General features: G+C 43.9%; 1 protein-coding gene and 1 long non-coding RNA gene across 6 annotated transcripts; one reads left to right on the top strand and one right to left on the bottom strand.

The window, feature by feature from the left end:
- Positions 1–4,867: 4,867 nt before the first annotated feature.
- Positions 4,868–6,656, bottom strand: LOC113575799. The gene is made up of 4 exons (XR_004776325.1): positions 6,447–6,656; positions 6,263–6,366; positions 5,652–5,787; positions 4,868–5,497 (listed from the first exon to the last, which is right to left on the bottom strand). It is a non-coding gene; the product is annotated as an uncharacterized LOC113575799 (long non-coding RNA).
- On the top strand, positions 6,102–20,911 carry agbl5 (ATP/GTP binding protein-like 5). 5 transcript variants are annotated; one of them, XM_027007509.2, is made up of 18 exons: positions 6,102–6,244; positions 6,990–7,264; positions 7,505–7,676; positions 8,198–8,367; positions 8,636–8,813; positions 9,010–9,188; positions 9,349–9,859; positions 10,597–10,766; positions 11,010–11,145; positions 11,225–11,415; positions 11,625–11,824; positions 12,311–12,517; positions 17,190–17,326; positions 17,449–17,498; positions 17,989–18,134; positions 18,508–18,626; positions 18,897–18,919; positions 19,841–20,911. In XM_027007509.2, the coding sequence occupies exons 2-18, from the start codon at positions 7,047–7,049 to the stop codon at positions 20,025–20,027; spliced, it is 2,994 nt and encodes a 997-aa protein (XP_026863310.2). In that variant the 5' UTR covers positions 6,102–6,244; positions 6,990–7,046; the 3' UTR covers positions 20,028–20,911. The 5 variants fall into 5 exon arrangements, with proteins under 5 accessions (XP_026863310.2, XP_026863315.2, XP_026863314.2 ...); XM_027007510.2 differs by having other exon boundaries at positions 6,104–6,193; XM_027007511.2 differs by lacking the exon at positions 6,102–6,244 and adding an exon at positions 6,406–6,487.
- The last annotated feature ends 264 nt before the right edge of the window (positions 20,912–21,175 follow it).

The following is a 21,175-nucleotide window of genomic DNA, read 5'->3' on the forward strand; positions in this document are numbered from 1 at the left end:
GCACTTCAGACATCCAAACATCCAGAAGAATCCAGGAGCAAGAACCAAACACAGACAATTTTGGGTTATAAAATGGGGGATTTGCTTGAGCAATTTCTGAACAACTGGTTTTGTACAAATTGTTTCTAGACATAATTGGTTTAACATTGAACAGTGAGCATTTATTCACACTGTGCTCTAAAACTCATGTAATTCTACACAGAGCAGACTTGTCTGCAGAATATGCACTTACACAGATGCCTTAAACAAGATTGTAATTTGCTGTGATTCAGAAATGTAAATGGATGTAGATCAGTGAGGAACAATCTTGATCTCAGACACCAATTTGCTCTTTGTGTTCTCTTACCATATTTTCAAATATATCTTCAAGTTTGTACAATTTGTCCTAATGACTTTGTATAGAAATGTTCTTTTTCACATTGACCCACACAGATGCCATTAGCTGCTCCATCAGTCTTTACTTACTTAATTCCACTGGCCTCCTGCTTTTCAGCTATAGCAGTGCTGACACGTGATGATGCGTTCTGTTGCTAGGTGACCAAACTTCTCCTAAATGGTACCATCGAGTTTGCAGTATTGTCACAAAGTTTGTTGTATTAATTAGATTGTTTAAAAATTTTATTATTATTTTTTTTTTTATACTATGAAAATTCAGAATGTAAACTTTAATTGGATATTGCTACTGGTAAAATGTTGAAGCTTTTTAACATGCAGCTTGAGCCTTGCATATCTGTTTATACTCTCCCTGGAAATTTGACATATTTCGTTCATGGTACATTTATATGTGGGAACAATCTACTTTTAATAACTGGTTGGGTTGATTCCTTACTGTCCAAACCATGTGAAAGTGTGATGGATTTTTCTTCGCTGCACATGTCGCATTGATGACCTCAACCATGCTGTTCCAGAATCACATGGGGCCCCTGATGCTGGGCACTAAACTAAGGACTACTGCTGCTACTTACCGTCTGCACGTGTGTTACTTGAAGATCGTGTCTCGGCGTGAGGTAGAGAAATATTTTGAATGAATCTTGAAGACTGGTTTTAGTAGATTTATGGCCCATAGTAATAAAAGAGCAGAGCTCCTGAAAACTTTTGAAAACTTTATTCTACCTCCAATGTAACTTTTTTTTTTTTTTTTTTTTTCCTTTTCAAATCTGATTCGCTTCAGTTTTACATGTTAAATGTGTCTGAAGCTACATTTGTACAGTATACTATAATTTGCACCCCATTTTCCTGATTGGATGTGTGTAGGCAGTGTGGAAGGCTGGAGGTTGAAGGGTCTAGGATCAGACTGCAGCCACCCTGCAGGCACAACAGGGCTGAGACCGAGTAGTACACAGTGAAAGCAGAGGAAAGGAACTGCGATAAATGTGATTATCTAATGTTTTGTATAAATGGTTTATAAATAAAAGTCTGTTTGGTTCAGCTCATGGCACATATTCTTCAAAAAGTGAAGATTATTTCACAATTAGATAACTTTAATTTGAACTTCTAGTTCCAAAACTCCTAAGATGTTGCGTTCATTAAACTACAGAAAGTCAGGTCAAACCTAATGAGTCCCATAAGTATCACTGGCAAGTTCAAAGGTCAGCAGGCAATGACTGGATTACAGTGATGGGACACACTCAGTTCTAGTGCAGTGCCTGCCCTTATACTTGGATAAAGCTATTTGAGAGGATTAAGAGAAAGCTGTTAGTCAAAATCAAATTTATTTATTTATCACAAAGCAGCTTTACAGATGTCCTGAGTCCAAGGCCCCAGTGAGCAAACAAAAGGTGAGGCAAAACTCCACAAGAGCATGAGGAAAAAACCTTGAGAGGAACCAAGACTCATAGGGGGCGGTAGAGTCATACTCCTCTGGTCAACACCAGAGATTGCAACGAACAAAATAAAGCACAAAATAAGTAATACAGAGAAAAGAAAAACAGGAGAATAAGAGTTAGTCTTTTTTTTTTTTTTTAAAGGAATTGCTATTGTGCTTTTGTGAGGGCCTGGATTGGTGGTGTTGATATGCTGTTAAAGTTCTGAAGTTAAGCAGGGGGCGGGACAATGCAGGTATTGTTGAAGTTCTGAAGTTATACTGTTAAAGTTCCGGAATGGAGCTTGCTGAACTTGCTGAATGTTTTATCAGCTGCTGGTCATCTTTGCAATCTTAGTAATCTGTCCCTTCCCAAACAGTAAATAGCAATAAATATAGTCACTACTGTGGACACTGCTATGATCACTAGTATGCTCACTGTTTGGACTTCAGCAAGACGCCCTCTGTTGTGCTCTGATTTCAAAAAGAGAAAAAAATATTAAATTATTTGAGTGTTTGAGCATAAAGATTTAAGTAGATGTTACATAAACTAAGGAACTGTGAGTGGGGTTTTCAGAAATGATAATAAAAGCAACTCACCGTCCACCCTCAGCAGAACTGCCCGCGGTTCTCCCTCGCGAGATTCATCATTAATGGTACACTGATAAAGTCCCTCATCTAACTTGTGAACCAGTCGGACGTGGAGGGACAGGTCGCCGTCTGTAAAGCCGTCTGGTGACAGCATAAACCTGTCGTCAAATCCTCTGCCATGGGTCACGGTGCCAGTCACACGGTCGTAGAGCAGAACCCTCCGTCCTTCTTTTACCCACTGCGCGTCCCTGGCATCCCTACGTGTGTCACCATAGCAGGGAAGAGTGATGTTTTCCTGCTCTCTCACCATCACTACAGTAGGAACTGCGGGACAAAGAAATTCAGATTATTTCCTTTATCTTCAGCAAACTGGGGAGTTCACTTCACTCGCCATGAGAGCGGTCGGCCCATTTTACTGGAATTTCACATCTACATAATATATACAGATCATTTTAATACCGTTACATATTCTACATACCGAACACCTTTAATTTGACTTCAGACGTTCTTCCTCCACAGCTGCACCGGTATGAGCCGATGTCATTGTAGGCAGCGGAGCGTATCAGCAGGGAGATGTTCCCTTGTGTGGAGTTTTCCAACAACTGAAATCTTTTCTGAAAGTCGCGTTGGACACCGCAAGTCCCTCCGACACACAGAGCAACTGTTGCTTCTTCAGGAAGGAACCTGATCCACCGTGCATCAGTACGGCACGCCGCGCCACACGGGAGGACTGCGGCTTCATTCACCGCAACTTCCATCACGGTGTAAGACGAGCACACGACCGGCGACCAGAAAGCTGGTAAAATAAGAGAGGATAAAACACTGCTTGGCGACATACAGTAGCTATAGAAACCATACATGTGACTTACTACTACTTAAGGTTGAACTTAACTTGTTTCAGCGAGGGTTTCATCCGGATTTAAAACCTTTAAGACTTACCGATGAGGTGTAGGGCTACACGTACAGCCAATGCGGTCTTCATGTTAGAATAAAGCAAAGTATCCACAAAGGTTGAAATCTAAATGACTGGAAGTAGCGAAGCAGAGACCGCTTTTGTAAAATACAAAATACAATGTATTTGATTGAACTAGTTTACTTTCATCATTACATTAAAAACAAGTAGTAATATATTTAAGTTGTTCGTTTGAGCGCGAGCTTGACTCCGTCCCCGTTCACGCAGACACCAGTAGTGCCAATGTTCGCCTAGAAATAGCACTCAGCGTTTTGACGGACTACCCAGTCATTCTGCGTTTCAATGTAGAAAAACTCCTTTGCCTCCTGACCGCAAAAAAACCTAATTTCCTGTGTGCTCATGTGCTGCACAATTCCTGTATAAGACATTTGTCCTATAAGTAGTGGTTTATTCTGTCTAGTTTCTATTTTCTAAGTCCTCGAGGATGTCCCCTTCCTCTTCTCTTATACCTGGGTCAGGACGTTTGTGTCCCTCACATGAGACATGTCTTTTAACAGCCAGGTAGTGCTCGTGTATTCTAGCTGTTTGTCCATCGTAATTCTTTTCGCAGTTGTTGCATTGAAAATTGTGTATGACATTCTGTTTGACATTTAGGTGATTGCTGCCGAAGTTGAGCATCTAGTGTGCTGCTTTCCTGTCTGTTGCTTTCCTGATTTGCTTCAGAAAGGAAGCTAGTCAGGAAGGTTGCTGGTTCAAGCCCCCCCAGCTAAGTTGTCACTGGTGGGTCCCTGAGCAAGACTATTAACTATCAATTATTCAAATTGTACTCAGTCATAATAAGTCGCTTTGGGTAAAAGTGTCAGCTAAATGCCGTAAACGTAAATAACTAGGCAGTCTAAGACACACACTCTCTCATGTCCAAACGCTCTTGTTCCTAATTTACTTCCCCACTTTCTAAGACACACTCAGTCTCTCATGTCCAAACGCTCTTGTTCCCAAATTACTTCCCCACTTTCTCAAACACAACTAAACATGTATATACACACACAGACTCTCTCTCATACATACTTACGACTTCTGGGCGCACTGAAAATTGTTTTATACACACACGCACAAGTTTACGCACCAGTGAATGAATGTACAAGTGCATATGTTAACATACGCAAATGTAAGTAGTAGGCTATTTATATGAAAATGTTTCATATGTATTTCACACGTATTTCATACGTGTTTCATAGTTATGTGCGAGTAGACTGCGTGTGCGCAAGTGTTTCACTGATTTCTCCCTAAATAGCTCAAGATGGTAGATCCCTGCGAGACAGCGGGGGGTTGGGGGGTCCCTTAATACGTGAAAACAGTGTGGTTTAAAACCAGCAAACACAATTTCTCCACGTTTAACAAACCCACACAACATGCAAGACTAACAAAAGGAAATAAGGCAAAACCAGAACGATCTTATCACGTAGCTCAGCCCCCAGGATATGCTACCCAAGAATAACAATGTGCGAGTAAAAACCTGTCGTTTATTCAGACTAAAATCACGGATTTTTTTCGCTGCACATGTCGCATTGATGACCTCAACCATGCTGTTCCAGAATCACATGGGGCCCCTGATGCTGGGCACTAAACTAAGGACTACTGCTGCTACTTACCGTCTGCACGTGTGTTACTTGAAGATCGTGTCTCGGCGTGAGGTAGAGAAATGTTTTGAATGAATCTTGAAGACTGGTTTTAGTAGATTTATGGCCCATAGTAATAAAAGAGCAGAGCTCCTGAAAACTTTTGAAAACTTTATTCTACCTCCAATGTAACTTTTTTTTTTTCCTTTTCAAATCTGATTCGCTTCAGTTTTACATGTTAAATATGTCTGAAGCTACAGTTGTACATGTGATTATCTAATGTTTTGTATAAATGGTTTATAAATAAAAGTCTGTTTGGTTCAGCTCATGGCACAGATTCTTCAAAAAGTGAAGATTATTTCACAATTAGATAACTTTAATTTGAACTTCTAGTTCTCCCTCGCGAGATTCATCATTAATGGTACACTGATAAAGTCCCTCATCTCACACGGTCGTAGAGCAGAACCCTCCGTCCTTCTTTTACCCACTGCGCGTCCCTGGCATCCCTACGTGTGTCACCATAGCAGGGAAGAGTGATGTTTTCCTGCTCTCTCACCATCACTACAGTAGGAACTGCGGGACAAAGAAATTCAGATTATTTCCTTTATCTTCAGCAAACTGGGGAGTTCACTTCACTCGCCATGAGAGCGGTCGGCCCATTTTACTGGAATTTCACATCTACATAATATATACAGATCATTTTAATACCGTTACATATTCTACATACCGAACACCTTTAATTTGACTTCAGACGTTCTTCCTCCACAGCTGCACCGGTATGAGCCGATGTCATTGTAGGCAGCGGAGCGTATCAGCAGGGAGATGTTCCCTTGTGTGGAGTTTTCCAACAACTGAAATCTTTTCTGAAAGTCAAGAATAACCATGTGCGAGTAAAAACCTGTCGTTTATTCAGACTAAAATCACGGATGACTTCAGCTCGCTTTATTGTGGTGTGTAATTCATTTCAATTTGTGGGTTACACCCCTCATCCCCCAGCCTGAGTGAATAGTGAATTATTTGCACGGTTTGCACCAGTGTACTAGTGACTGGATCGTATTGGGAACGTCATCCTCAAGTCAACCAATAATATTACATTTACATCACTATTCGTGTTCCTGCGTGATGTCTTTACTACCGTGTAACCAATCAGCGGCTGTATTCTTGCACCGCAGAAACGGGCCGCTGAGAGGGTTTGTTTAGGTATAAAGGTTCTGTTAGTGATCACAGACGTGAGGGAATTTGCAGTTTTTCGGATGAAAACGCGGCACCGTGAGATGATTTTTCTTTTTCGTCGCTGTGCACACATGGAAATGTCTTTAGGTAGCTAGTAGTACTCACCTTGTCATTGTTTTGGTCTGTCAAATATGTAAAGCGACCGAATGCTAGCTAGCTAGCTAACTAGCTAACGTAGTCTGCCAAATTATTCTGGCTCCATTATTGTCCTGTGAAATAATACATGATTACAAGTATTACTGGACTTGTGTTTTTGCTTCTGTATTAGAAATGAGCGACTTTAGCTAACCTCAGCTAGATGTCGTGGTAATGTTCGCTGGCCAGCTGCAGGTAGGTGCTAATAACCCAAGCTAGCTAAGAAGCCAGCAGCTGCCGTGGTGTCCGCTAGATAGCAACCTAACCAGCAACACAAAACATGGTTATGTTGTCTTGGAAACCAAACAGCCAAGGCATAACCCATTAACCTAGTTAACCTATTCGCTGCAAGCTGGGTAAGGCTGTGCAATCATTTAAACAGACTAAAACATTTCTGTATGTTTGCTAGTTCATCTATCTTAAGTAGCTACTCAGTTGTTAGGGTTAAAGAACACTACGTTTGTGTATGTTCAGTAGCTTTCCTTATGTTAATACGTTAAGGTATTATAGTGTGTGCACTCATCTACTGGCTGACTGACAATTTACTACTAATTTATTTGGGCTCCCTTTCTAGGTTAGCTAGCACAAACGATTTTACTGCCACGCTATATACTCAATTATAATATACTTTGTGTTGTCCTTCTGTGCAGGGGACTCAATATTTCCTACATGTTACCCTGTTTCTGTTTCTGTACAGATGTGTCTGCAGATGTGAGGGGTATGTGAGAGAGGCTGGCAGGGTCCAGCATGGTGAATGCTGGTTAAGCAGTCATCTGAATCTGGAGCCCTGGTCATGGAGACCCACTTTGGGAATGTGGTGTTCAGTTCGCGCTTCGACTCTGGAAACCTGGGCCGCGTGGAGCACGTGGAAGGCCAAGGCGCTGCTAGCTGTGCTCTCCCACATGCTGATTACGAGTTCAATGTCTGGACCAAACCTGACTGTGTAGACACAGAGTTTGAGAATGGTAACCGGTAAGGGTGCTCCATTCAGACTGGCAGCAATGACATATTAACATATTATTAGTATATTAGCCCTCTGAACAACGGGCAGCTTAACCTGAAGTAAGGCTGTTATGTGTATTTATTTTATATCACTACCTACCAGTAAAAGCCAGAAAGATTCATGATGTACATTTGTACTTAACAACCATCAGGTGTCATTGATACTAAGTAGTGTTTTTTTGTTGTTGTTTGATTGTTGTGTGTGAACAGGTCATGGTTCTACTTCAGCGTGCGTGGCGTGCCACCTGGTAAACTGCTGAAGATGAACATAATGAACCTGAACAAGCAGAGTCGGCTGTACTCTCAGGGCATGGCGCCGTTCGTGCGCACCTCACCAGGGAAGGCTCGCTGGGAGAGGGTTCGGGAGCGGCCTACCTTTGAGGTGCGACCCGCGTATATGTGTGCTCTCATCCAGCCTTCTTTACATGATGCACTATATTAATACTTTTACACACTGTAAATTTACACAGCATTTTTTGCGAATGTAATGTTATTTTTAATCATAACTGAGGATGCACGATTACACAATAATGTTTTGCAACACTGTGCTCTGTGTGGAAAAGTATTTGTCTCCATGGTTGCGTTACATTTAGCTGTATCCAGACATTTCCTTGGTGTCTCAGTGTTGTAGTGTAATGCTGTGCAGCTGTAGAACTGCTTCGGAAGTTGTTTGGATGTTTGAAGCTTTCTGGAGCAGAACTTTTTGTGCATTGGTTACTGCATAATTCAACCAATCAAATTGTCAGTTTGATGTAATTTATTCTTTTTTTTCCCCCCTAACCTAACACACCGTAGGGTTGGTCTCTGCTCCTGTGAGACTGCACTCTGCCCATGGTGTGCATGGGACTGAGTGAGGGGTGTCTAAAGAAACCTGACTGGGCTGTTTGCCCTTCGTGTCTGCAGATGTCGGAGAACCAGTTCACCTTGTCGTTTGTGCATCGTGTGCTGGATGTGAGGGGAGCAGTCACGTACTTTGCCTTCTGCTACCCGTTCTCGTACACAGAGTGCCGGGACATGCTCCAGCAGCTGGACCAGAGGCTGCTCAGCACCTCCCACACCCTGGGGCCCTGCAGGTGAGCAAGTGGACACGCACGCACACTCGCACACATGCAATTTAAAGAAACCGCTAGCCTCATTGCTCACTTTGGTCACCATAACCCTCTCATGGCATTGAAGGATCAGCCTGGCTACACACCTTCCCCCAGGTTCTTTTCTTTTCTTTCCTTCATGCAAGTAAATAAGTGTTGCCTAAACCTTTTGAAATGTATGGTGGCTAATGAGGTTTAAACACGTGCTGAATAACTCTGTCCTCCGTCCTGCGTCCCCCTGCCCCTCCCGCAGCCCAGCGGACGGTCTCTACTACCACCGAGAGCTGCTGTGTTACTCTCTGGATGGACACCGAGTGGACCTGCTGACTGTGACATCCTGTCATGGCATGCTGGAGGAGAGGGAGCCACGGCTGAACAAGCTCTTCCCTGACCACAGCACGCTGCGACCGCACCGCTTCACTGGCAAACGGGTACTGCCTCACACGCAGCAAAGCCTGGCCAGGCGTAGCATGAGTCCCTTAAACTGTGGGCTCCAGACTCAGCAAGGTTGTGGGTGGCTCATAATTATATGCAAACGACATCTGTGTTCTGTGCTTTTTCTTCTCAGTGCTAGTCTTTGGTGTTCAGTGCTGTGTGTGTGTGTGTGTGTGTGTGTGTGTGTGTTAGGTGTTTTTCCTCAGCAGTAGAGTGCACCCAGGTGAGACTCCCTCCAGCTTTGTGTTCAATGGGTTCCTGAACTTCATTCTGAATCAGGATGACCCCCGTGCTCAGACCCTGCGAAAGATGTTTGTCTTTAAGCTCATCCCCATGCTCAACCCCGACGGGGTCGTCAGGGGTCACTACAGGTCAGCCACACAGATTTGGATTCACCTTAAAAAAAAAACAAAAACAAAACAACAACAAACAGGCAAAAAAGAAAACGCATATCTGTCCCTATATCATTGTAGTTTACGTACATCCTGACATGTCTGGTAACACGGTGCTGTGTGTGTCTTGTGTTAAAAGGACGGACTCTCGTGGCGTGAATCTAAACCGACAGTATATGAACCCAAGTGCTGAGCTGCACCCCTCTATATACGGAGCCAAGTCCCTCCTGTTGTACCACCACCAACACAACCGGCTCAACAGCAACTCCATGTCGGCCCTCAAAAGTTCCAACCAGTCAAACACCACCACCACCACCTCGCCCCTAGCCAGTGAACGGGAGCACTACCTCAACTGCCGTAATGAGGCGGAGCGGTTGGAGGGCCCCACCCTTGACCTGTCGGAGATACCCATGCAGCTGGAGGAGAGAGAGAGGTGGGAGAAAGGCGGAGTCGAGGGGGAGACAGGGCCCTGTGACGAGAACGAGTCTACGCCAAGTCGGAGCGAGGTCCCGTGCATTCCTAACCCCGCCCCCACGGAGCAGATCCCACCCCATGAGAGTGGAGTGGCCTATTACATAGACCTCCATGGCCACGCCTCCAAGAGAGGGTGCTTCATGTATGGAAACAACCTAGCTGATGAGGTACAACAGGTAAGTGGGTGTGCGTCTGCACATGTACAGTAGTGTGTAGTATCTAAAGCAAGTACCCCTTCTATAATCCCCTGCCCAGTTATGCGCAACCTTAAATTAGCTGGCTAAGGTCACACAATCTACACAGACAGTGATGTTTGACCAATAACACCATCAGGCTGTTGCAGGCCCTCCCCTGCAGTGAACATCATAAACTTCATTGGTCAGATTTCCTGTCATATTTGCTAATAGACTTACTTTACCGAACCCTATTACCAGAAGGGGCGTGTAGGCACGTACACCACAGTGATTCCCTGCAGCCAAACTAATGAACAGTCTGGATTAGTACCAGTGTGTGAAGGGCCTGATTGTACACCACTCCCTATGCATGTTCACACCGTCAAGTGTTCTGTGTGTTGTACTGTGACAGAACCAATAATGAATCTAGAAAGTGGTGTAATGGCTTTATAATAGCGGCATGTGTTTGTGCTGCTCTGTTTAATAAATGTCTGCTATGGTTTCTTGAGTTGTCACTGGGTTGTTAGCTCCTGCTACACAGTGCCTGCATCTGTAGTGTAATGTGTAGGTGCTTGCTTCTAGCTGGTCAGCTTCTCTGTGATCTTTGAGTCCTCCCTGGACTTCTCTGTGATGTCTACAGCCGTTGTGTCCTCTGTAGGACCGTGTTGTGTCTGCGTTCATCTCCTCTCTGCCTGAGCTACTGTGGCATGTTCTGAGCTTCTGCACTCCTGTACTCCCAGGTGGAAAACCTGATGTACCCAAAGCTGATCTCTCTGAACTGCGCCCATTTCGACTTCCTCGGCTGCAATTTCTCGGAGAGGAACATGTATGCTCGGGACCGGCGCGATGGCCAGTCTAAAGAGGGCAGCGGCCGTGTGGCCATTCACAAAGCTATTGGCCTCGTGCACAGGTGAGGCGCTGACTGACCCCAAAGCGCTTTGGATGGTTGCTTGATGCTTTTAAGGATATTGTCATAATACACAGAGTGTGTTTACAGTGTTACTTGTAAACTGGTCACACAGATTTTATTTTCTGATAAGACGCATTAATTTAGGAAAAATGTGATTTAAAAAAAATGCAGTGTATTATAGAGGCTTGTGAGGCCTAAGGTCCATATGAAGTGAGTGAGAGGTGTGCTCTGTCCTCTGTGCAGTTACACTTTGGAGTGTAACTATAACACTGGCCGCTCAGTCAACACTATCCCACCTGCTTGCCATGACAACGGCCGAGCGACCCCGCCCCCACCACCCGCCTTCCCTCCCAAGTACACACCTGAGGTATATGAACAGGTAAGCCTTACCCTCTTACCAGCATATGAGCGGTGTGGCGCACGCTCAAAAGGTGCTCAGATGTCACGTCCGTCCCCAGGTGGGCCGGGCGGTCGCCATAGCAGCGCTGGACATGGCAGAGTGCAACCCCTGGTCGCGGCTGGTCCTGTCTGAGCACAGCAGCTTGGCGAACCTGCGTGCTTCCATGCTCAAACACGTGCGAAACAGCAAGGGCTTAGGCGCCAGCGCACGCAGAAACCCCCACAAGGCCTCCAGCCCGCCCAAGATCCCGTAAGAGCTCTCGTGACCCCTTCAGAAACAGTAGCTGTGAAGCCAACTCATTCCCATGTGAGGTGTCTGAAATGGTTGTAGTGGGATTGCTTGAAGCGCTGTGTGCCTTCTTGCTTACTTTTCCTGCTCTTTCTTGAGTTTCAGAGCAGTTGTGGCACATGGTGCTCATGGTGATGACTGACACTCTGCATTCTCTCTGTGTGCACCAGTGGCCTAAGCAGCTCAGTTTCGGAGAACTCTCTGAGCCGCAGTCGTGGCAACGGTGGCCCTGGAAACGGCACTGTTACCGGAAACAGGCAGACAGGTTCGCAGCTCAAGAGTTCACCAAGCTTCACGTTTGGCTGGAGCAGCTCTGGCAATGCCTCCAGCGCACACAGGCCCTCCCACAAAGCTCCGGGACCAGTCAGAGGTAAGAGCATTTTATAGCCACATCCCCATTTAGAATATGGAGAGTTGGGGTGTGGCATGTGATTTTGGCTGTGTGCTGCAACGGTCTGAGATGGAGTAACATGGACATGCGTACCCGTGATGCAGATTTGTGTGGCTCAACTTAAGGGAAAGAGAAACACCAGATTTAACACAGGCCAGGCCCTCTCCCCTTCCTTTGCTGTTAGTTCTGTTTTGTAAGTTCAGCCTGTTTACTCCTGGCATCTGTATAGTGGATTGGAGCAGATCAATTTGTCTGTTTATTTATGCCTTTTCTTGTTTATGCCGACTCACGCTTGGCCTTGTATGAGGAGGTAAACTTGTACAAAAGAGTAACTTGTATGTTTAGGGTTTTTGAAATGAAACAACCTGCACCAGTCTAACTTGTACGTGATGTTTAGTTCCAAGGTGTGTGTGTGTGTGTGTGGACACATGCCTGAGCTGCGTGTGTCTTGTGTGTCTCCTGTAGAGTCTAAAGCTCAGGAGAAGAGGCGACCCCACCACCTCAGTCACCGCCTCTCTCTCCGGTCACCCAGCAACAGCCAGGCTGTCCCGTCATGTCCCCCCCTCTCCCCTTCGTCCTCCTCGTCTTCCTCGTCTTCCTCACCCCCCTCTTCCTCATCGTCAGGGTGTGCTGTGGGCGTGGCCACGCCCCCCTGCTCCATCAGCACGGCAGGTCTGTACTCGCTCCAGCCGCCCAGTCTAGCTCAGCTCCTCCCCTCCCTGCAGGCCATGCCCCGCCCCAGCCTGCTCACCAAACTCCGCCCCCTGCACCCACACGGGCGTTCGCCGCTGCAGGTGTGCATCAGAGACACGCAGGGCGCACAGAAGGGCCTGCCGCCCGCCCGGGAGCCTGCGCAGCAAGAGTGACTGCTGCCTCGTGTGTGTGTGTGTGTGTGTGTGTGTGTGTGTGTGTGACCATGACAAGCTGTATACTAATGTGGTGCTTACTATTCAGTGCAAGTTCGAATTTGTTTTTCATTAATAATATGTTTCAGTTTACTTGACTAAAGCAGCAGATATTTACAAAAGGTGAGTTTGACTTACTGGCATTAAAAGCCAAATAGAATCACAGGTCGTCTAGAATCACGTGAGTTGCAGGCTTTGGTTGGAATATTGCAGCATTGCACTTTGATCGTGTATGAAACTGAGGGTATACTCGGTGCAAATGACTGACTGTAATTGTAGTCTTGGGAAGCAGTTTTGTGTGTGGGGTATTTTCTGCACCATTGTTTCCTTGTCTTTTCTTTCTTAATTGCATTAATTGATTTGGGTGCGGGGTTGTTGTTTTATTATTATTATTTTTATTAATATTATTTTAATGAGCATGTTTAATGGATTTGAAGCAGTCCTCTGGTGCTGTGACTCAGTTTCATCAGACAGGACTGGTGACTAAACTTTCCAGGCTGCTCTCTGCTGTAGCCTGATGCCGGAGTTTAACGCCGGGTTTTCTGTGACGTGGAGCTAAATAAACATGTCACATCAGTGAAAACTACAGCGCTCACGTTCACATAGGATTCTAATGGTGAGCAGTTGTTTTTCAGTATTAGAATAGTGGAAATTTGCTGAGGGGGGAAAAAATTGAAAATTTATATATATGATGTTGATTAAGGAGTCTGATATTCACATGCTACCAACTCAGAATATCTAATAATTACAGACCAGTCCAAAATAGCCAGGGAGAGTTCTAGTAGTCAGTAATCCTGTCTGTAATAGCCAGGGAGAGTTCCAGTAGTCAGTAATGCTGTGTGAACAGGTGTTATGGCAGCAGGGGGTGCTCTCAGCACTGTTCATGACATCTTTCTGTCTGATGAGGCTGTGTAACCCTGAAGCTTTCTCCTTCAGCTTTAACCCTCCTCATTAATCTGTGTCAAATTTGACAGCGAGAATCACTGCAGATAAATTCAAAATTCAGTGTTAAGGTCTCCAGAGCAGTCAAGACCCGCTGAAGGGCAGGATGAGGGTTCCTGATGAACTAAACCGCTTTGCTCATGGGATCTTGGTTCCAGTCAGTCCTCATAGATCGATGAGAAATATTCTGGAATAAGTATTATTCGTGCACCATTTGTAAATTTGCTTTTAATTAGAATAGCAGTACCAAAGATCAGAAAACTAGGAGGTATTGTACAACATTCACACGGGCAAGCAGTATCTGGGCAGGAAGATTTCAAATTTGAATACATAAGATTGAAGTCCTTCTTTGGACTGAGAGGACGGTTTGTGTTTCCTTTGTCAAAACCCTCATCCTGTCAACTGAGAGTCATTTGAATATGCAATATGTATGTATTTATTTATTTATTATTTTTAAAGACACTCAACGTGTCCTGTGACTGTCCCAGATCTGTAAACATATACAACACCTTAAACTCACATCTGGACTTTAAAGCTGTTTTTATTTGTCCGCAGTACGGTACGTAGTTGTGAAGCGCTCCGTCAATCCTTTTAAAATTAACTGAATTTTGGCTGAAATGTGATCTGATTTTGAAAGTCAACAATAAATAGCAAAGTTAGGTTTTAATTAACACAAGATTTATTTTAATTAACAAAGCTCACTCCTAGCATTTTGGTGGTCTGTGTCTGATGCAGTCCTTTTAAAACAGCCGGGGCCTTGGATTGGAGGGGGTGGGGGCTGTCAGGATTTCATTTCATTTGACGTTTTTCCCCAAAGTGACTTACAATTATGAGTGAGGATAATAACGTGTTGGAAAACAGGGTCATTTCTGTTCTGGTCGTAGTATGGCCTGCCATTACCTGCTCTTCACCACAGAGCTCTGTCTCAGCACACACCAACTAATGTGCTTATTTATGACTCTGCCTTAGGAAAAACACTAAGGAAACTACCAACCTCAAGACTAGCACTAGTAGAATTATGTTCTGTGGACAGTTAAAACAAAAGTTAAATATTCTGTATACATCTGGCAACATGTGCTGTATTATGTTTGAGGGTAAATAAACACAAACACTCCATACGAGCAGACCAACCTGGCATCTGTAAAGTGAAGGAGCTGTCAGTGTGGGACTGCTTCACTGGTTCAGAGCTTGGACATCTCAGGCACGTTGAGGGAATTTGTTGTGTAGGAGATATTTAAAAGCAGAATGGGAGGAAACCGCTGGTACATTCATATGTTTGGTGTGATCTGAGCTCAATCAAGAGATCCCCAAACTATACATGAACTCCAAATGCTTGGTATAAAGGAATGGGCCAAACCATCTCAGAACGGCAGTCCAGGACTAGATGGGGCAAAACCATCTCAGAAAAAAAACCAAAACACAGTTCTGGACTGATCCAAGACTGAATTGTTTAGTTGAGGATTTTTCCAACAAAGGAGGTAATACTAGTTATAAGGGTTTTAAATACAGGGTTTACATTTACATGATGCTTTTATCCAAAGCAACTTACTATTATGAGTGATTACAACTTGAGTAACTGAGGGTTAAGGGTCTTGCTCAGAGGCCCAACAGTGGCAGATTGGCAGTGGTGGGACTTAAACTGGCAACCTTCCAAATACAAGTCTTCACCACTAAGCCACCACATGGCATACCTTTTCTGTCAGAGTCCTGGATTGATTAAACTATTAGTTCAATAAAGTTACGGCAACGTATAATGTGTGTGATGTGTTCAGTAAGTTGTTTATTCTAAACAAAATGTCACATTTCTAAAGCCGTTCATGCACAAATCCTGGTAATTTCAAAAGGTTTACTAACTTCCCAAAACTGTATGTACATTTTATTATTTATCCAGCATTATAAAACTATTATTGTGTAAATAAAGCAATTAGAGCTTCAGAAATGTCTATTCACATTGCTAACAGGTGCCTCATTTATGTAGAAATGTTTAATCTTTTATAGCAAATAATTCTCCCACTCTGTTCTTCTGAAATGGCAATGTAATTTAAAACATGATCAAAATGTGGTTTCAGTTAAGTGAACTAACAACCAAACAGACTAAGGAGATATGCAGATGGACTTGAGCTCTTCATGGAGATACACCATGAAGATGGATTCTTTTAGCAGGCTGTGTGTTCCTTGCTGCCTCTGATGGTTGTATCTGTGGTTGTTAAGGTTTTTCCTGTTAGATTCACTAGCTGCAGCACTGAGTAGGCCAGTAAGCGTGACTGTGTCATGATGGTCTGTATTTGTGTCACCTGGTTCTTTGTGAGCGATGCTTGACTAGACTCCCATCTCCGATGTACATGGTGGTGCTGCCACGGCGTTGTGGGTTAAATGGTCATATATGTTTTACCCTTCTCTCCTCCTGAGTTAAACTGTACTGTGGGCTGTAGGTTAGTTGTGGAAGGACATTACAAAAGAAATTGTGCAGTGGCTTACATATGTGTCTCAGATTTCACAATTAGCCCACACCGACATAATGTATGATGTTTAGCCTCTGGACTCTAGCTTTAAATGTGCTTCTCATGTACTCTCAGTAGGGGGCAGTGTACACCATATACTGTATATAAACCGTTAAAGTAACGTCATTTATTATACTGCGCTATGTATGATATGCCCTGTTGGGCTGATGGTGGTCCAGACTTTTCATTTGTCTGATTATCTTTTTCTTAAAATAAATGTGACCTCTGGTTGAACAGAAAGAGGACTGGGTGACCTTTCGTCTTTTCCTCCCGCTTCCATATCTTGCTCAGAGCCCTGTATAATGAGCTCTGTTCTGTCTCTGCTTTTTTGCATGGTGAGTTTCACTTACACATCTAGCTCTTTTGGCATATCTTTCTTGTGTCATGTATACATGACTGAAGCCACACCTCCTAGGCCTGGTCTGTGTATCCTCTGTAATGCTTTCTGCTCAATCACTTATCGTTAGCCTGCACTGACTGAGTCAAAATAGTGCATCTGCCTCATTTATTATTAAACGTATGGTCACATCTTAAGTAAAAAGTAGACTATATAGTTACTGCTAAATTAGCACCACCCACAATAATGCCATACCTAAACACCTTGGATTAAAAAGGAATAATTTTTTTAATTGTTTTTTAAATCCCACGTTGCCGTAAAGCTCCATGAGCATGAGGCAAAGCAAAGCTAAAATGTGACCAGGTGCAGAAATGTGTCAAGGGTTACTGCAGGTGACTGGACCATCCTCCCTGTTACCATGGTTACCAGAGTACGCTTGCATTGTTGGTGTCCAAGCCAAATGCATCTAACCTACATGGGCTTCACTAACCAAATGATATTGCTGTGGATACCATGCTACACATGGGGCTTTAAAAATAAATCCATTAGTCCTCAAACAACTTTAATGATGATATTTCACTGTTTGATATGACTGACTTATCTCAAGCCCATGTTTTGTTTCTGGGCATAATTCCTTCTCCCTCACTCTGGTTGCCTAGGCAACAACAGCTTGGACCTGCAGTTGGCATCACGGAGCAAAGATTGTGTTTTGCGAAGTGGGAGGAGCATCAGGACTGGCAAAGCAGGCCCCACCCACCTGCTCCCATCACAACACAGTGGGAGGCTGCCGTCACAGGTAGAGCACTCCCCGAGCATAAGCAAATTCCTTTACATCGCATCTAGATGAGCTAACAGGGAGTACCTTGGTAAGCCCTGCTTGTGTTTGTTTTAAAGTTGCTCCTTGCTGTCTCTTTTTAGACTCTGAAGGAGGGCTCCACCCACCGTCTCTCGTCCATTGAATGCAGCAGGTAACATCCAGAGCAGCTGCACGGCCCCCTGAAGCCTCGTACAGAAATGTACCTGCACGTGCCACGCCCAGTGTGCTTCCCTCATTTCCATGTGCCACGCCCAGTGTGTGTCCCTCATTTCCATGTGCCACGCCCAGTGTGTGTCCCTCATTTCCATGTGCCACGCCCATTGTATTTCCCTCATTTCCATGTGCCACGCCCAGTGTACTTCCCTCATTTCCATGTGCCACGCCCAGTATGCTTCACTAATTTCGATGTGCATATTTTTCATTTAAAACTAATAAAGAGTTGTAAGAACATATTAAACAGCGACATCAAGACAATTATGGACTAATTTGCATGCGTATATTTTTCTTGTGAAAGTACTAAAAGTTTGTAAGGTTATATTAAAAAAATTTAATTTAAAAAAAGATATCAAGAGACAACCTTAATTTTTTTTGTAGTTACTGACTTCCCCTCTTCCTCCTTCCTGGTGCTTCTCTGCATGCAGGTGTGAGTTCCATCCTCGGCCCAGTCGAATCCCGTTGTGGACAGCAGGGTGTGTTCCCTCCCAGCCTCCTTCCCTGGCCCCTGTCTGCGAGAACCCCCTGATGACTGTGTGCACACTCAAACCAGGCATCAGAAGGCACCTGACAGGTCTCTGCTTCAGCCCCGCCCCCACTGGCCATGCTCAACAGGCGCAAGACAGCCTGACAGGCCTTAGATACCTGAACAAAATCAAATTCAGGGCTAAGGTAGTGTGCGTTTTATCTTACAGGTAGCTGTTTTTGTGCAGCTTTGGGTTCAGACAGGTTAGCATTTCTAAAAGTTAGCAGTGTTGATCTCAATTATATAATGATTCGATTTGATCTTTAGGAAATGATTCAGTCCACTATCAAATGATAAATTGCGTTATGGTTCCGATTTCAAATCGAGACCGACACACTAGAGGATTCATGCTGGAATTAGACTGGGCTTCTGGAGTTAGGGATTCCTTCATGCGTGTGCATTGGCTTTTACTTTGTGACAGGGAAGGGCAGTCCCACCCTGCGCTTGGCCTCCAGAGCTCTGCTGGGGAACTCTGCTCAAAGCTCTCAGCGCACCAGAGTGGCCACACATGCACCTTCTGCACAAGCCACAAGCAAACAGGTAACAAGCACACAGCACACCACTAGTGTAAAGAAATCTCCACTTTGTACTTTAAATACAATCTCTATCTCTGATTCAGTTTTGTGTGCATCTGGCTCTACTGTGTATAATTACCTTTATATACATTATTGTTAAAATTCATGGATGTGATCTTGAGATATATATTCTGACATACTGAAAACTAGTCTTTGATTTCTTGGTCATTATTAAACTTAAAATTCACAGCGACTCTGCAGACTCGCACCTACATGCAGACTTTCCTATTTACAGACTCTCCCTTCAGATTGGTGCTGGTGAGTTAGGACTAAAGCCCCAGCCTGGCGACTCCTGCTATAGACTAGGACTAAAGCCCCACCCTGGCGACTCCTGCTATAGACTAGGACTAAAGCCCCAGCCTGGCGACTCCTGCTATAGACTAGGACTAAAGCCCTAGCCTGGCGACTCCTGCTATAGATTAGGACTAAAGCCCCATCCTGGCGACTCCTGCTATAGATTAGGACTAAAGCCCCAGCCTGGCGACTCCTGCTATAGACTAGGACTAAAGCCCCATCCTGGCGACTCCTGCTATAGATTAGGACTTAAAGCCCCAGCCTGCACCTTCATAGATATGGCACAGAGTAGCCAAGATTAGCACTCACAGCTAACGTCCACACTACTCCCACCCCAGCCTGACACTCCAGAGGCCATGGAGTCCGAAATTGGGCCCGGGTGGGCCAGTGTAACCCTGTTTCATGATGGCTGGCCAGATTCTTTCTGTCTTGTCCACATACATCTATACATATCAGTAATCACACGGTTCTGAAAGTCCTATGACTTATAAAATGTATGTATATTTCCAACAAGAGTTCACCATTTATAGTATGCCAGTCTATATGAATTTTGGGACATCATCAGATGTCAATAGCTGTTACTCATTTATGACCAAAGATTCAGAGATAAGAACATGGTGGATATCCTCTGACATATTAGAATTGTCCTGGAGGTAACCCAGATCATTCCAGTTAAATTAAGAGTAGAATGCACCATTTCCACATCTTCAGGTTTTTTTTTTTTTTTTTGAACATGTCACAAACCTCTATTCCAACCAAACCCTTGCTCAGGAGCCAAATGATAGAAAATAGCAGTCCCATGCTGTCCAATACGTTCTTAACATGTCCTTTGAACTTCCTGGTTGCTCATGTACTTATTTTGTTAAAATGCTCAAACATCCACAGTGCAACTACAAGAGGGCAGTGTGAGTGGCTGGACTCCCCAGTTCTCCTCCGGCATCATGGCCATGAAAGGAAACAAATGAACCCTCAACTACCTCCACTAAGACACAGAATTAAACTTAACATCTTTAATGAGATACTCACACTTGCAATATGGTGGTTCTGTAAAGTGTTGTGCAATATGTTGTAGCACCTTTTGGACCCATACTAGTATTTTAAATTTTTTTTTTTGTAGTTTTAGAAATGGTTTTTTAATCATGTCATGATTGTCCATAGTGCTACTGGATAATATTGTGTACAGTATCTTGATGGTGTTAAATTGCAGCTAGTCATATGACAGGAATTAAGTTACAAAAGTCATGTCCCTAGTGACAAGAATGATTTGAATAAGTCAAATTGAGGTTACAATCTACTGTCCTATATTAGTACTTTTTAAATTGTTTAACAAATAGAATGTGTGTACAATGGTTATTCCCAGCACCCTAGATCACAAGAAATCCATCTTTGTGTACAAATGTGCAGTTTTAGATTAGGGTTAAACTCATCAGGGTGGTATCACCAGAACTTGACTTGGACGTCCCTGCTCTAAATCAAGCCCATTGACAGTGCAAATGAGCAAAATGAAGCACTGGTTACTGTTTCCATAGTTAAGACATCAAACGTATACCAACAGAACACATCCCTTAAATGGACCATTTCAGTTTTAAATTATTGCATGCTAGATACATTTGCTGTTACGATGCAGTGTCTACACTGAGTGGTTTTGGTGTGTTCACAATGGAAACTGGCAAATTGCTTCATAGAAAGGTCAGATACCTAGAGGAGCAGCACCCAAAACCCTGTTCCATAATCAGTCTGTGATACTGGCATGGGACATGTTAATCTTAGATTGAGATGTGCATTTTATATTACAAACCCTCTAGATATCTTAAGATTCAATTTTAAAGCACTCAAGGAGAATACAAAATAAGAGACTGGCTACTAATGCATCTGCTTCTATAATGTAATTTCTGTTCTTATGTGATTTTTATGGTAACAGAGCAAACTCAGATACACAGATCCATAAAATACTGGCAAGCCTGTTCACATCCTATGATCAACCTAAACTGCAGTTCTCCCTTAATGACGTCCCAAAGGCCAGACCATCGCCTGAAGACTAGAACTGTGCATTGGTCAATCTTTTAGACCTAGAGAATTAGCATTTTGACAATCTACTTGCAGGATTAAGATGATACGCAGTACAATCTAATGACAGGACGGACACATTTAAGGACATGGTTGACAAAGGCAAATCTTGACATAGCTGAAACACTCCTGCTGTCTGAGACTAGTTGGGTA

This window comes from Electrophorus electricus, chromosome 7, assembly GCF_013358815.1.
Source record: "Electrophorus electricus isolate fEleEle1 chromosome 7, fEleEle1.pri, whole genome shotgun sequence".
NCBI lineage: Eukaryota > Metazoa > Chordata > Actinopteri > Gymnotiformes > Gymnotidae > Electrophorus > Electrophorus electricus.

What these genes read in the sequence shown, in the direction of transcription:
- agbl5 (XM_027007509.2), top strand. Translation starts at nt 7,047, where the DNA reads ATGCTGGTTAAGCAGTCATCTGAATCTGGAGCCCTGGTCATGGAGACC. An exon ending in GGGAGCGGCCTACCTTTGAG is followed by an intron (nt 7,677 to 8,197) that starts GTGCGACCCGCG and finishes TCGTGTCTGCAG; the next exon opens with ATGTCGGAGAACCAGTTCAC. An exon ending in TCCAGCCCGCCCAAGATCCC is followed by an intron (nt 11,416 to 11,624) that starts GTAAGAGCTCTC and finishes TGTGTGCACCAG; the next exon opens with TGGCCTAAGCAGCTCAGTTT.